We start from the raw sequence: 15,833 nt of genomic DNA, 5'->3' as shown, positions 1-15,833 counted from the left end.
CCTTAAATAATATCATTAATTATCTCTGACATTCAGGGAATATTCCATCTAACCAAAGCATAATAAAAATTATTTTCAAAAACACAGAGAACACTTAACCAAAAAAGAGCATATTCTGGGCCATAAAACAAATCTCAAATCTCAATAAATATAATCATACATGTTTTCTTGGCCCACAATGGAATTAAATACTGTTCAGTAACCGAAGGATTTATTTCTCCAGAAACTAAATAACACAGTCGAACTCACAAGCAGAAGAGGTCAAAAAAGAAACAGAATGAAAATAAGGTATCAGATTTTTGGAATGTACCAAAAGCAATGTTTAAAAGAAACCTACAGTTTTAAGTGGCTATGTTAGACAAAAATAAATAAATCAATGACCAGAGCTTTCATCTTAAGTTATTAAATGAGCAAATTATAGCCAAAATAGACAGAAGATAAATCCATGAGGTAAACAACAGAAAAGAAGACAGACAGTGAAGCTAGTTTTAGAAGACCATTACAATTTAGAAACCTATAGTCAGACTGATCAGGTTAAAAAATAGCAAGAAAGTGAACATACAAATCCTCAGAACCAGAAATGAGAGAGAAGGTATTATTATCGATCCTGTGAGCATCAAAGGATTGATTATAAGAGAAAACTATGAGCGATTTTACTGCATAATTCAACAGCTTAGATAAAACAGATAAACTCCATGAAAAATCCAAACTACCAAAAATCATTCGATGAGAAATATATAAGATGAATGGTCCTGTTTCTAGTCAAGAAACTGAATTTGTAGTTAAAAACCTTCACAGGCAAAGACAGCCTCACTAGTGAATTCCATTGAACATTTAAAGAATAAACCAAACCAACTCTACCCAGATTCTTCCGGAAAACTAAAGAGGCAAAAAACTGATATAAAACCAAGGAAACAACATACTGATATCCTTTATGAACATTACAAAAAAAAATAATAATCCCTAATATCCTGTCAAGTCAATAATACAAAAAGTATACAAAGATCTCCTGTTCCATTTTCACATATAAGGAGACTAGAAACCATGACTCCATCCTAAAGAAAAGAAAAAAGCAAAGAGATTCAAAAAATCAACAATTCTTCTAAGATCCATAAGTTATGTGAGAACACAGGGTAAGTCTCTGTCCCCTAGACTGAAAGACAGACAGGGAATCACCGCTTATTAGTGTCCACAAGTGGAAACTGACTTGGGAACCAGTGTGCAGGGAGGAAATCCTGAAAGATAATTGAAGATCTGCTGGAGCCTCATAGTGGACAAGTCTGAGAGTTAAAAAAACCAGGAAAACCCAGCTAAAGGGCCCTACAAATTTGTGAATTTTACTACTAGTTCAATCAGGTTCTCATAGTAAACATGAGAGAAAAATTCCTTCCAGCTTCTTGTAGGAAAGGAGAGATCCATTTTAAAATATATTAAAACACTTTTTTTCTGAACACCTGACCTTAAGAGAAACTAGTTAAACAGAGTCTAACTTATTTAGAGGATAAATAACCTAGGGGAAGAGAAGTACTCAACTCTAGCTATTCAAGCCAACCTCTCCCATTTATAGGGGGACGGAGGGGAGACTGAGAAACATTAGGAAGTAAACAATCCAGAGGCATAAGCTTGCTAAAAGACCAAAATCTAATCAGAGAATAATGGAATGTTTCTCTTTCACCCACACCCCACCAGGACACAATCAAGTTCCTTTTACCTGGTACATAGTGTCTGGCTATCAGGAAAATTACTGACATTACAAAAGGCAAAAAACACAATCTGAAGAGACACAGCAACTGTCAAAACCAAACGCAGCAGAGATGTTAAGTTTATCAAACCAAAAATATAAAACAACATAATATGTTAAGGGTTCTACTGAATAAAGTAGACAGCATACAAGAAGCAAAAATGAAATCCTTCAAAAAAAAATAGGCTAGAAACAAAAAACAGTAGCAGAAATGAAAAATGCAGACATGGTTGAGGAAATAATTTCTGAGCGTAAGGCTGTATCAATAGAAATTTTCCAAACTGAAAAGCCAAGAGAGTAAAGACTGACATTATGTTCAACAAAATATCCAAGAACTGTCAGATAACTGCAAATGGTAAAACAATGTGAATATCACAAGGAAAAGAAATATTTTTTTAAATGACAGACTTCCCCCAAATTAACATCAGACATACACACCCCACCCTCCACAAAAAAAAAAAAACCACACACACACAAACACTACCACCAACAAAAACCCCTACACCTAGATAAATCGCTTTGAAGCAACAGAAAATACAATATCCTGGAAGAAGCCAGAGGAAAAACACCTTACCTACAGAGAAACAAAGATGAATTATCAATATATTCAAGTTTTCCTCAGACACCACGCAAACAAGAGTAAAGTGAAATATTTTAGTGTTGAGAGAAAACAACCCGCCAACCTATAGTTCTATACTCTGCCAATTATCCTTCAAAAGAAGAAGAAATACTTTCTCAGATAAAATGGAATCTGTTGCCAAACTCTAGACTTGCTTGCAAGAAATGTTCAAAATTCTCTAGAGGAGGAAAATAATATAATTCAGAAACTCTACATATAAAATTACTTTTATAAATAAATGTAAAATTAAAACTTACTTTTCTTATTCTTAGTTGAGCTAACTTGTTTGCTCAAAGTAAGAGCAACAATGTATTGTTACATATGCATATGCATGTTATGCCTATACACATACTTCTGTATACATGTGTGTAGACACATAGGCGTGTGTTTGTGTGTTTCATGAATGACAGTAATGCAGAAGGGACAGGAGACAGGAATTAGGATTGTTTTCCTATCATAAGGTATTAACACTAGCTGTAAAGTGGTATAGCATTATACTGAAGTGTGTAGTGTCGTAGTATGCTGTTACTCCAAAGTGGATAAGCTGTAAATGTATATTTCAAATTCTGGAGTGCTATGGACCGAAAATCGCATGATGAAAATCTAATGCACAAGGTGATGCTGTTATGAGATGGGGCCTTTGGGAAGAATTAGGTCCAAAGGGCAGAGCCCTCATGAATGAGGTTAATGCTCTCATAAAGGAGGCAGGGAGAGCACCTCACCTCTTCAACTATATGTGGACACATCAGCAAGCTGGCATCTGCAACCCTGAAGAGGCCTTCACCAAGTACAAAAGATAGGCATGCGGGCGCCCTAATCTTGGACTGCCAGCCTCCAGCACTGTGAGAAACAAATTTCTGTTGTTCACATGCCACCCAGCCTGTGGTATTGTTACAAGAGCCCAAATGGACTAATAAATTGGGCAACAACCGAAAAAGAAGTAACACTTCATAAAAGTTAAAAGATGTTTAACTGATATGCTAAAAAGGGAGAGAAAACGGAATCATACACAGTGCTTAATTTAAACACCCTTCTCCCTCAACACACAACAGGAAAAACAAGAGCAACAAATAGAAAACAGTAACAAATATGGTAAATACCAGTCCAAATCTATCAGTAATCACCTTGGAGTTCAGAGGCCTAAATTTATTCAATAAAGACAGACTGTCAGAGTGTTCAAAAAACAAGACCCAGTTATACTGTCTACAAGAAGGTCACTTTAAATATAAAGACACACAGAATAAAAGCAAATGGGAAGGGGGAAAAATGTAACATGTGAACACTAAATGAAGGGAAGTGTAGCTGCAGGTAGAGCAGACTTAAAAACAAGCAAAGTTACCTGGAATAAAGAAAGACACTACGTACCGATAAAGGGACCCAATTCTCCAGGAAGATGTTATCAATTCTAAATATGTATGCACCTTATGACAGAGCATCAAACTGTGAATGCAAAAACCGCTAAAACTGCAAGCAGAAAGATGACTCCACTGTCACAGCTTAAAGAGACTCCAGTATCTCTCAGAGATGGACAGGCTGAGCTAGCCGAAAATCAGTAAGGACAGCTGCACTCACCACCAATCAAATGGGTGCCTGACCTCTACAGACCACTCTACCCTACAACCAGAGAACACACGTTCTTCTCCAAGATGACACGGAATATTAACCGAAACCACACTGTTGACAATAAAACACACTATCAAACTTGGAAGAGCACTGACTGCTCTCAGACTACAAATCAACTAGGAATCAACAGCAAAATGGTAACTGGAAAATCCCCCAAATTCTTAAAGCAATGTACGTATCTAAAATAAACACAGAAGTCGAAGTCTCAAGAGAAATTTTTAAAAATCTGAATTAAAATAATAACAGTTTTTAGAAACTTATGGGATGTAGTGAAAGCAGTGCTTTTAGGCAAATTTACAGCACTGAATGCATTTACCAGAAAAGAAAATCTAAAATCAATCATCTAAGCTTCCATCTTAGGAAACTAGAAAAAGAAATGCAAACTAAACTGAAAGAAAATAGAAAAAAAAGAACTAGACTAGACACCAATGCAATCAAAGACAGAAAATAGAGAAAAACCAGTGAAAACAAAACGTGGTTCTTTCATCAATACAAATAAGCCCCCAGCCAGGCTAACTAACAAAAAAGGTAACACAGATCACAAATGTTAGAAATGAAAGAGAGGTCACTGTAGGGCCTGTGGACATGAAAAGGATAATGAAAGAATACTATGAACAATTCTATGCCCACAAATTTGAGAACCTACATAAATGGAAAAAACTCTTGAAAGATACAAGCTGCTAAACCTCACACACAAGAAACAATCTGAATAGACCTCTATTAAAGAAATGTAATCAATAATTAACAGCCTTCCAAAACAGCACTAGGCACAGGCAGGTTCACTGGTGAATTTACATCAATTCTCTACAATCTCAGAGAACACAAGTAGAGGGAATACTTTCTAACTTATTCTATAAAATAAGCATCATTCTAATAACAAAACCTGACAAACATATTATAATAAAAGATTAGCCTTTCTCATGAATAAAGGCATAAATTCTCAATAAAATATTAGCAAATTAAATCCCAACAATGTAGGAAAAAGAATTACACACCACAACCAAGTGGGATTTGTCCCAAAAGGCAAGACTGGCTCACATTCAAATAGTTAGGACTCATGTAAATTACAGACTTTGGGAGATGATGATGAGTTAGTGTAGGCTTAGTAACTAACAAATGCACCTCTCTGGTGGGGAATGTTTGCAACAAGGGAGGCTATGCATATCGGGACACAGGGCATATATGAGAAATCTCTATCTTCCTCTCAATTGTTCTGTAAAGCTAAACCCGATTTTTAAAAATAGTTTTAAAAAAGCATACAAAAGGTTAATACACTGTAATCAGGTGGGGTTGAGCTCGGAGACAGCAAATTTGGTTAAGCTTTTGAAATTCAATCAAATTAGTTTACCACATTAACAGACTGAAGAAGAAAATTACCACCAGGGCCATCTCACACAATCCAAAAAAGTAATTTGAAAAATTCAATACCCATTCATTATAAAACAAATTTAAAAACTCACCTAGAACCAGACATCCGGGAGTGTGAGGTCAACTGGGCCTTAGGAAGCATTACTAAGGACAAAGTGGAGGTGATGGAATTCCAGCTAAGCTATTTCAAATCCTAAAAGATGATGCTGTGAAAGTGCTGCACTCAATATGCCAGCATATTTGGAAAATTGAGCAGTGGCCACAGGACTGGAAAAGGTCAGTTTTCATTTCAATCCCAAAAAAGGGCAATGCCAAAGAATGTTCACTACCACACAACTGCATTCACTTCACATGCTAGCAAGGGCATACTCAAAATCTTCCAAGCTAGGCTTCAACAGTACGTGAACTGAGAACTCCAGATGGACAAGCTAGATTTAGAAAAGGCAGAGGGACCAGAGATCAAATGGCCAACATCTGCTGATCACAGAAAAAGCAAGAAAATTCCAGAAAAACATTTCCTGCTCCACTGACTATACTAAAGTTTTTGACTGTGTGGATCACTACAAACTGTGGACAATTCTTAAAGAGAAGGGAATACCAGACCACCCGACCTGCCTCCTGAGAAATCTGTATGCAGGTCAAGAAGCAACAGTTACAACCAGACTGGAACAACAGACTGGATCCAAATTGGGAAGAAGTGTGTCAAGGCTATATATTGTCACCCTGCTTATTTAACTTATATGCAGACTACATCACGTGAAATGCCGGGCTAGATGAAACACAAGCTGGAATCAAGACTGCAGGGAGAAATATCAATAACCTCAGATAGGCAGATGACTCCACTCTTAGGGTAGGAAGCAAAGAGGAACTAAAGAGCCTCTTGATGAAGATGAAAGAGGAGAGTGAAAAAGCAGGCTTAAAACTTAACATTCAAAAAGCAAAGATCATGGCATCCAACCCCATCACTTCATGGCAAATAGGTGGGGAAACAGTGGAAACAGTGACAGACTTAATTTTCTTGGGCTCCAAAATCACTGTGGACAGTGACTGCAGCCATGAAATTAAAAGATGCTTGGTCTCTGACATCACTTTGCTGACAAAGGTCCATATAGTCAAAGCTATGGTTTTTCCAGTAGTCATGTATAGATGTGAGAGTTGGACCATAAAGAAGGCTGAGTGCCCAAGATTTGATGTTTTCGAACTGAGTTGTTAGAGAAGTCTCTTGAGAGTGCAAGGCGACCAAACCAGTCAATCCTAAAGGAAATCAGTCCTGGATATTCATTGGAAGGATTGATGCTGAAGCTGAAGCTCCAATACTTTGGCCACCTGATTTGAAGAGCCACCTCATCGGAACAGACCCTGATACTGGGAAAGGCTGAAGGCAGAAGGGAATGACAGAGGATGAGATGGCATTACTGACTCAACGGACATGAGTTTGAGCAAGGTCCAGGAAATGGTGAAGGACAGGAAAGCCTGGTGTGCTGCAGTCCATAGGGTCACAAAGCATCAGACATGACTGAGCAACTGAAGAACAGAAAAAACTTTCAGCAAACAAAGAGAATATGCTCGACTTGAGGATACCTTTAATTATCTTGTAGATGCTATGATAAAAGGCATTTACAAAACAAAAAATAAAGTAAGACAAGAAAAATAAAGAAAAGTACATACTTTGGAAAGGAAGAGATAAAGCTGCTTTCCTTCACACATAATTGTCAACATGAAAAATCCCAAAGAACTTACAAAATGCTACCAGAACTACAAGGAAGTTTAATAAGGTCACAGGACACAAGGTCAGTATATACGTATCAATTATACTTCCGCACACTAACAACAAACAATTGGAAAGTGAAACTAAACAAAAATACTTATAAACCTAGTAAAATATACACCAGCTTTCAAATGATGAAAATTAAAAAAAAAAAAAAACTGATGAAAGAAATCAAATATTTACGTTAATGGCATGATAAACTGAGTTCATGGATTGGAAGACTCCTCATTTAGGTAACAATTCTTTCCAAACTGATCTATAAATTTAACCCAAGCCCAATCATAATTCCAGCAGGTGTTTGGTAGCAACAAACTAGCTGCTTCTAAAACTTTTAGAGAAAGGCAAAAGAACTAGAATAGCCCAAAGAATGTTGAAAGAGTAGGACGAATCACACTACCTGATTTCAAGATTAACTTGAAAGCAACACTAATCAAACTAGGGTAATTTACGCAAAACTATGGACACAAATAACAGAACAACAGAGTTAAGAAAAACAAATATGGTAAAGAGGCTTTCGCTAAAAGTGTCAAAGCAGATCAATACAGAAAGAACAATCACTTCTACTCTTTGAAAGCCATCACTATGAGAATGAAAAGACAAGCCACAGACTTGAAGGACATATCTGCTGGTGGGAATACAACCTGGTATGACCATCTTGGAGATAAATTTGAAAATTTTTTATAAGTCAAATGTATATTTACCGTATGATTTAGCAATCCCACTGCAAGATAGCTAGGTAAATAAAATAAGAAGTTATAGACACACAAGAAAACTTCATAGGAACGCTAACAGCTACTTCATTTCCAAAATCTGGAAATGACCCTCAGCTGTTGGAGACAAGCTGTAGAGCAATGGAATCCAAGCAATGGAATACTATGTAACGATAAAAAGGAAGAAATTACTAACAGATACCATAATATGAATGAATCTTAAATGAATTATACTAATTCACTGAGTAAAAGAAGCCACACTCTGAAGGCGATATGCTGTATGATTCCATTTACAGGACATTCTGGAAAGGCAAAACTGTGAAAAAAAACCCAGGGGTTGTCCAGAATGCAGATGGCGTAACTTTTTAAGGTGACAAATGTTCTTTAGTGGCTACACAACTACATGATTTGTCAAAGCTCACAGAACCACACACTACAAAGCATGAATTTTATGTAAATTAAATCAACTAAAGAAAAATGACAAAAATATAGGAAAAATAATATGGAAGAAAAAAGAAGACAACGTAACGGAATTAACTCATGTCTTTAAAATGGAGAATCCTCTAAATAAATGTAACAAAAAGGACATTCAAAGATACAATAAGAATTTCCTTAAAGAAATAAATCTGTATCTTCAGAAAAATCCACTATTTTCTAGAAGAATAAAAAGTGATAAAAGATTTAAAGTCAGACATATTTCGTTAATTTTAAAGATAAATAAAACTCTTCAGACACCCAGGCAGAAGCTGCTGATGCTGTGTATATGAGACATGTTAAAAGGAAATGGCCACCAGGGCAGGGTAAGACAGAACATAATCCATAGAAATATCTCAAGTCCTGAAAGAACAGGTATACCAGTCCACAATGTTTCTCAAGAAAGCAAGAGGCATTTTTAAATATGAAAAAATTCAGGGATTTCAACATTCATGAATTCTTTTTGAAAAAAATCTATTAGATGACCCAATTTGGTCAATTATGAGATGACACATAAAAAAAGAAAACTGAAGGAAGCTATGGTTAAAAAAATAAAGAAAGAATGCTCTGAACTATGAATCCACTTAAGAGTAGAACAGTGGTTTTCCATCAGAATCACTGGAGAGAATATTAAACCACAATGCTGGGACCCAGTCAGCATTTCCAGTAAGTTTAGTCCAGGATATACTTTAAGAATGACTGTTTTAGTTCTAAGATTAAACAACTGAGGGAATTATGGTTATAAAACAAAACAGTCATATAAAAATAATACAAAGAAATTCTAGTTAAAGTTGGCAAAATGAATATATGAATTACTTTAGAAACACCAATAAAATGAAAAATAAAATATTTTTAACAGAAGGAATAAAATTAAAAGGTAAACAAATTAAAAAAAACAGACTAATACTGAGTTAACAGGTCAGAAAGTTAAATTCTAAATCATCAAAGGAAAAAAGTTAAGAAATAAAATGTGTACAGGATCATCAAACATATCAGGGATAGGTGGCACCGCGTAACTCCGTAAGAGAGGCTGAAGGTAGAGGTGAAAATAAAATGATTAGTTGAATCCATTTTTTAAAGTGCAGTTAAGACCCTTAGATTTCATTTCATTTCTTATACTGGCCAACTGAAGAGGATAAGGCAGGATTTTTCAACTATGGCACTATTGACATCTGGGGCCAAATAAGTCTTTGCTGTTGAGGGCTACCCTGTGTATGGTAAAACATTTCGCAGGATTCCTGCCTTCTATCCACCTGACACTCTTAGCACCTTCTCCCAAGTTGTGACAATGAAAAGTATCTGCAGGCATTGTCCAATGTTCCCTGGGGGACAGCTGGGAACCACTGCTCTAGAAACATCTCTTGAGAGAACTCTTTCAGAACCTCTCCTGATGAAGTATTTAACACTCAGCAATTCCTTTACTTTTACATTCTTCTGTTAAATTCAGAAAAAAATATGTTCAGCATGCTACCACTCCTTAAAAAAATATTTGTTTATTCACCCATGTGTATGCATGCACTGAGAGAGAAGAAACGTGGTGGGATTTTGTTGGTGACATTTACATTTTGTACTCTGCACTGCTTGGCTATTTATAGCAACTATGAATCATTTCTACAAAATCAAGTCATTGTACTAAAAAATAAAAATCTAGCAAGAGACTGCACAAAATAAGCAGGCGGGAATCACAAGCTTCTTCTCAATCACTTAACATCTTGGGCAAAAAATGATAGTTACTGTATACAAAATACAGTGATTCAAAAAGTCAGCGCTACTCACTGCTGCTGCTAAGTCGCTTTAGTCGTGTCAGACTCTGTGTGACCCCATAGACGGCAGCCCACCAGGCTCCCCCGTCCCTGGGATTTTCCAGGCAAGAACACTGGAGTGGGTTGCCATTTCCTTCTCCAATGCATGAAAGTGAAAAGTGAAAGTGACGTCGCTCAGTCGTGTCCGACTCTTAGCGACCCCACGGACTGCAGCCCACCAGGCTCCTCCGCCCATGGGATTCCCCAGGCAAGGGTACTGGAGTGGGTTGCCGCTGCCTTCTCCGACACTACTCACTTGCATCATTTTAAGACTGGGGTGGGGAAAGCACTTAAGTAAGCATCAATTGCTGGTGATGCTGTAGTTACAGGATTAGGTGGCAGGTCCACTTGTGTTTATAAAAATGCTTAATCACCAATCAGATAGATAGCCATGCCTGAACCAAGGATTACGATCAATCTAATTCTAGACCACTCAACAGCAAAAACACAAAACAAAAAACCCCACAAAATGAAATTTAAAAAATTAAACACTCCAATCTCTGTGATACACAACAGTATCACAAGTAATTTTTTACACTTTTCTTCATAGTTCAGACACTTTCTACCATTTCCCGAAACAAACAAAAAAATCTTTGTAAAAACCAATTAAGTCTAAAGAAACTTGAGCAAAGAAAGAATGAGGTTCATTTTCATTCTGGCTTAACTGATCTAAGTTAATGACCTGAACACTTTTGAATATTTGATTAAATTTCAATATGTTAAAACTTCTAAGTAAATGAGCATATTGACTGTTAAGATCATGGAAGAAAGGGATTTGTAAAATACAAGGCATAATCTCTTTTAATTGCTACTGAACTGCACTAAAACTGAACAATTCAGAAATAGAGAGACAGAGACACCAGGAAAGAAAGGGGAAAAAATAACCAGAATTGCCTAGAACCATGATGAGCAGCCTTAGCCACCTAGCCTCTCTAACCACCAGAGACCTAATTACTGGGAGGTAAGAAAGTGTTTCCTTTCCAATGCACCTTCATATTAACAGTAACTAAAAGGCTGTGTCTGTAGAACTGTGACTAAGTGGAGAACTAAGTTGTAAAAATTTTAATAGGAATGTAATTTTTCCAACATTATTCACTAAAACGATTTAAAACACACGTTTTTATTAATCCCCCAAATCTTTTTTTTAACCATAATCGTCCTCAAGGCCAAAAAGACTGCTCATCACAGGTCTAGAAATTGAAAACAAAATGGAAAACGTGTATCCCTAATATATAAAGAACATGCCCATTTGCTAACTGGACAAAATCTGACTTTACAAACAGAATTACACAACATCTCACCCTCCCTCAATTAAAACAATTCTATAATAATCATTTTGCAATACATTAAGTTTATTACCCTAAATATGCCTCTTATGAGATACTCAATGGTTTCAAGTAGATTCTCTACTTTCATACTGAGATAAAAATATACCAGCTTTGAAAGAAAGAAAAATATACCAGTTTTCTACGCCCAGCTGCAAGGAAAAAAAAAAAAAAAATGTGTGCGTGTGTTTAAAATCAAGACAATGACCTGGGTTGGAGTAACCTCTATGTAGCATTTTACTAAAATTTAACATTTATAGTTCAAGCCACATTGAAAACTTTTTAAAAAGAGATATGCAAAAACAACAGAAATGCTACCTAATGTACATAATGGAGTCATCTGGGAAGTCAGACAAGCAATTGTTAGAAACAGAATTTAGAAATCATGGGTTAAAGAACTAAGATCTGAACCCTAATATCTCGCCCCATATTACAAATACCTTTATTAACTGTAAAGTCAATTTTTGTCTATTGGGGGATGGGGGAGTGTTTATATCAAACTCAAATTTATTTGTACCACCTGAATCAAAAAAATCCTGCCACTATAATGAAGAATGGTTTCACTCTAACAACGCTATCTAATCAAAATGCAACGTACACCAAATTAAAAGTGAGATGTCGAATTACACAAGCATCTTTCTGTCAAAAAACAGGTATCTGATAACCACAGAACTGACCAGCTTTTTCAAACACATATTTGAGAAATACATAATTTTCTCATATCATTAAGCTCGAGGACTCACTCGCAGAGCTGGGACTATTTAAAAAGGCTGTAACTATATCAGTATTACTGCCGGGCTGCCCCACATATCCGTCATTTAACTGCAGTCTGCGCGACAAAGAGGCCTCCGGGGACGACAGTGCTGCAGTCTGAGGTCGCTGGGAGGAGATGACGAGAAGAGATGGGGTACTCCACCAAACGAAGAGGCCTAAGGCCTTTGCAGAAAGGGCCCAGGCAGACAGAAGACATAAAGGACAAAAAGGGGCCTGGAAGAATAGGGAATCGCCTTCACGAAAAGCGGGTGGGGGAGGAAAAACTACCAGCTCTCAGCTCGAAACCTCCCCTCCGGGTCACTCACTCATGGCCACTGCTCCTCGTGGCTACCCGGCTAGGCTCTTCCAAAGACTCAGGGCCGCGAAGCTGTGGCGGAGTGGCCAAGGGAGACAGGGAGAAAACGGGGAAGAAAGGCCTCCCTGTTGGGTGGGGTAACACGGTCCCGCCGGGCCTCACCCAGGCTCGCTCGGGGGCTTTTCTCTTTCATCTCTCACGCCAGCACCCCTCAGGCCGCTACCAGCCAACTTACCCAGCTCGCCATGGAGCACAGCCCCAACACGCTCCCCATCTCCACAACGTCGCAGGAGGAGCGTATGCCAACAAGATGGAGACAGCACCTTCTCTCGCCTTTCCCAGCTTATTTACTAACTACAACCCACTTCCGGCGCAGAGCCCACCCCGCCCCTCAGCCTGCGTCACTTCCTTCGCGGCCTGGGCCGGCAGGGGGAGGGCATCGTGCTGGGTTCCGCACGCGCCGCCCTGGATTCCTGGCCTCTGTCGTTCCGCGATAACTCTTCTAATTCAGCTGGCAAAAAGCGTCTTGTTTTCCCACTTTCGCACTTATGTTCTCGATTTATTCCTGAAGCCCACTTATTTCTATTCACTTGGGTGCTTCCAATTCTATCACTGTTTGCGGTTTTAACATTTTAATACCTTGTCCTGTTAAGATGTTACAAGAAGTTTGCACATTTAAAATGTGTAAATTAGTTAGATAAGACTTACGAATAACAACGCAAACATGTTATTGATTTTATTGAATGTCACGAGCGGTCGAGGAGACATTTATCACCCAATAAGCTATAATCATCTTTAAAATTATTTTGACCTACAAAAAAGGTAAAGTGAAAAACGTTATAATCGTGAACTTTCCTGTCTTCAAGAAATAACATTTCAAACCATTGCTCCCGATTGCATCTCTCCTTATCCTCCACCAAAAGATGGTCATAATGAATGAATGTCAGAGTCGAACCGGCAATCTGTGCTAGGATGTCTTCAATTTACTGATTTGCAAATTGCTCTTCAAAGTGGTTTTAACCAATGTAAACTTTCTCCAGCAGTGAGAATTGTGTGTCACATTTTTATCAGCCTGGGGTTTCTCACACTCTAATTTAACTAATAAAGAGAAGTGAAATGTCTCATTATATTATCAACCGGCATTTCCCTGATAACTAGTAAGGTTAAGAACTTGTAGTTTACCATTGGGGCATCCTCTTCTGAATAAAATGCCTTTTCAAGTATTTTGCCCATTCATCAATTGGGTTATCCATCTATTCTTTACTGATTTGTAGATGGTTTTAATGTATTTTTGGATACAAATTGTTTGTTATGTGTGGAGCAATATACATCCCCCAATCTGGACTTCCTTTTTCTTTTTGTGGTATCCTTTGAAGATTTGGCAACCCACTCCAGTATTCCTGCCTGGAAAATTCTGTGGACAGAGGAGCTTGGCAGGCTACAGTCCATGGAGTTTCAGAGTCGAACAGGACTGAGCGACTTAACACTTTTTGAGGACACCTTAACATGTTTTAAAATTTCTTATAGTCAAATGTAACAAACTTGATCCTAAAGTTACATGATTTTGTTGTTTAGAACTCCTCACTAGTATCAAGATTTTAAAGACATTTTCCTCCATATATTTTCTTCCAGTTTTAAAGTTTTGCTCTTAAATGCTTAAGTTTTTAATCCACTTAAAGAACTGATTTTGGGGTATGGTAGGTGAAATCCAATCAATGATGTGATGGTAAACTGGCTCTCTGGGGGAAAAATAGCCCTGATACATAGCATTTGCAGATTTCTAGTATAAGTACTCCCACTATGGCAATTCCCATCTATCAGTGTTTTAAGAAGACACTTGTGAAATTCCTGACCATTTAGGAATGGTTTGATCTAGTGCCAACATACCACCAAGTCCGACTGTATTCTAGTTTTTCTTATAGACAACCAGTTGTCCTAGTATAAATAAGAGAATAATAATCCTTTCTCTCTCATCTGTAATACCATTGCTGTCATACATCAATTCCCATACCCATATTTCTGAACTTTATGGATTGGGTTGTCTATACATAGTTTACTAACACATAGATTTAATTATAGTTGTCTCCCTAATAAATAGTTTTAATTATGGTTGCTTTAAAACAAATCTTGATAGTCAGTCCTGAATATTCATTGGAGGGACTGATGTTGAAGCTGAAACTCCAATACTTTGGCCACCTCAGGTGAAGAGTTGACTCATTGGAAAAGACCTTGATGCTGGGAGGGATTGGGGGCAGGAGGAAAAGGGGACGACAGAGGATGAGATGGCTGGATGGCATCACCAACTCGATGGACATGAGTTTGGGTGAACTCCAGGAGTTGGTGATGGACAGGGAGGCCTGGCATGCTGTGATACATGGGGTTGCAAAGAGTCGGACACGAATGAGCAACTGAATTGAACTAAACTGAAGGAACAATATATCCATTCGTTGTAAATCAATAGTTAGGTAAATAATTATTAGCTATAAAATAATTATTATAATTATTATTATAAGGTAAATAATTAACAAATTGTCTACTTGCCGGCTGTATGCTATGCTACATATATGCTAAGTCGCTTCAGTCGTGTCCAACTCTGTGTGACGCCATCGACGGCAGCCCACCAGGCTCCCCCATCCCTGGGATTCTCCAGGCAAGAACACTGGAGTGGGTTGCCATTTCCTTCTCCAATGCATGAAAGTGAAATGTGAAAGGGAAGTCAGTTGCTCAGTTGTGTTCGACTCTTAGCGACCCCATGGACTGAAGCCTACCAGGCTCCGCCATCCTTGGGATTTTCCACTTGCCAACTGTGAGAGAGTTAAAAAGATGGCTTTTAAGATTTGTATTCAAACACAATCCAATACATGTTTTCAGTACAAACCAGCAATTCAGGAGGAGCAGTTTCCCCGGGCTACTTCTTATAGCATGTCAAAGTCATAATGCCAAAGCACAAATTACTAAAGGTAAGTAAATTAGGAGTTTTAAAAGATGGTAATTGTTTAGTTCTCTTATGGTGTGACCTGATTCAGGAGTCGAATTTAAAATATCTCAAATGGGCAGTCTTCAAAAATATTAGAATAATAATTTTTTGAGATGGTATTAGGTAGCCACCCTCAGAAAGATTTCAAGTAAGTTTGGGTAAGTTTCAAGTAAGTTTTCCAATGCCTGGAAAATCCCATGGACGGAGGAGCCTGGTAGGCTGCAGTCCATGGTGTTGCTAAGAGTCAGACACGACTGAGCAACTTCACTTTCACTTTTCACTTTCATGCATTGGAGAAGGAAATGGCAACCCACTCCAGTGTTCTTGCCTGGAGAATCCCAGGGACGGGGGAGCCTG

The 15,833-nt window shown here is 37.8% G+C and overlaps 1 protein-coding gene across 1 annotated transcript in view; it reads right to left on the bottom strand.

Annotated features, from left to right (window-relative positions):
• SERINC1 (serine incorporator 1) overlaps positions 1 to 12,856 on the bottom strand; it is a 34,543-nt gene extending 21,687 nt beyond the window's left edge. The window contains exon 1 of the mRNA XM_068984836.1: positions 12,735 to 12,856. Within this exon, the coding sequence (XP_068840937.1) occupies positions 12,735 to 12,773 (39 nt within the window). The 5' untranslated portion in view covers positions 12,774 to 12,856. The remainder of the gene's footprint in view (positions 1 to 12,734) is intronic.
• Between the last annotated feature and the right edge of the window lie 2,977 nt (positions 12,857 to 15,833).

Source organism: Capricornis sumatraensis, chromosome 13, assembly GCF_032405125.1.
Source record: "Capricornis sumatraensis isolate serow.1 chromosome 13, serow.2, whole genome shotgun sequence".
Taxonomy (NCBI): Eukaryota; Metazoa; Chordata; class Mammalia; order Artiodactyla; family Bovidae; genus Capricornis; species Capricornis sumatraensis.
The sequence above is the reverse complement of the archived record's forward strand: the minus strand, read 5'-3'. Positions and strand labels throughout refer to the sequence as shown.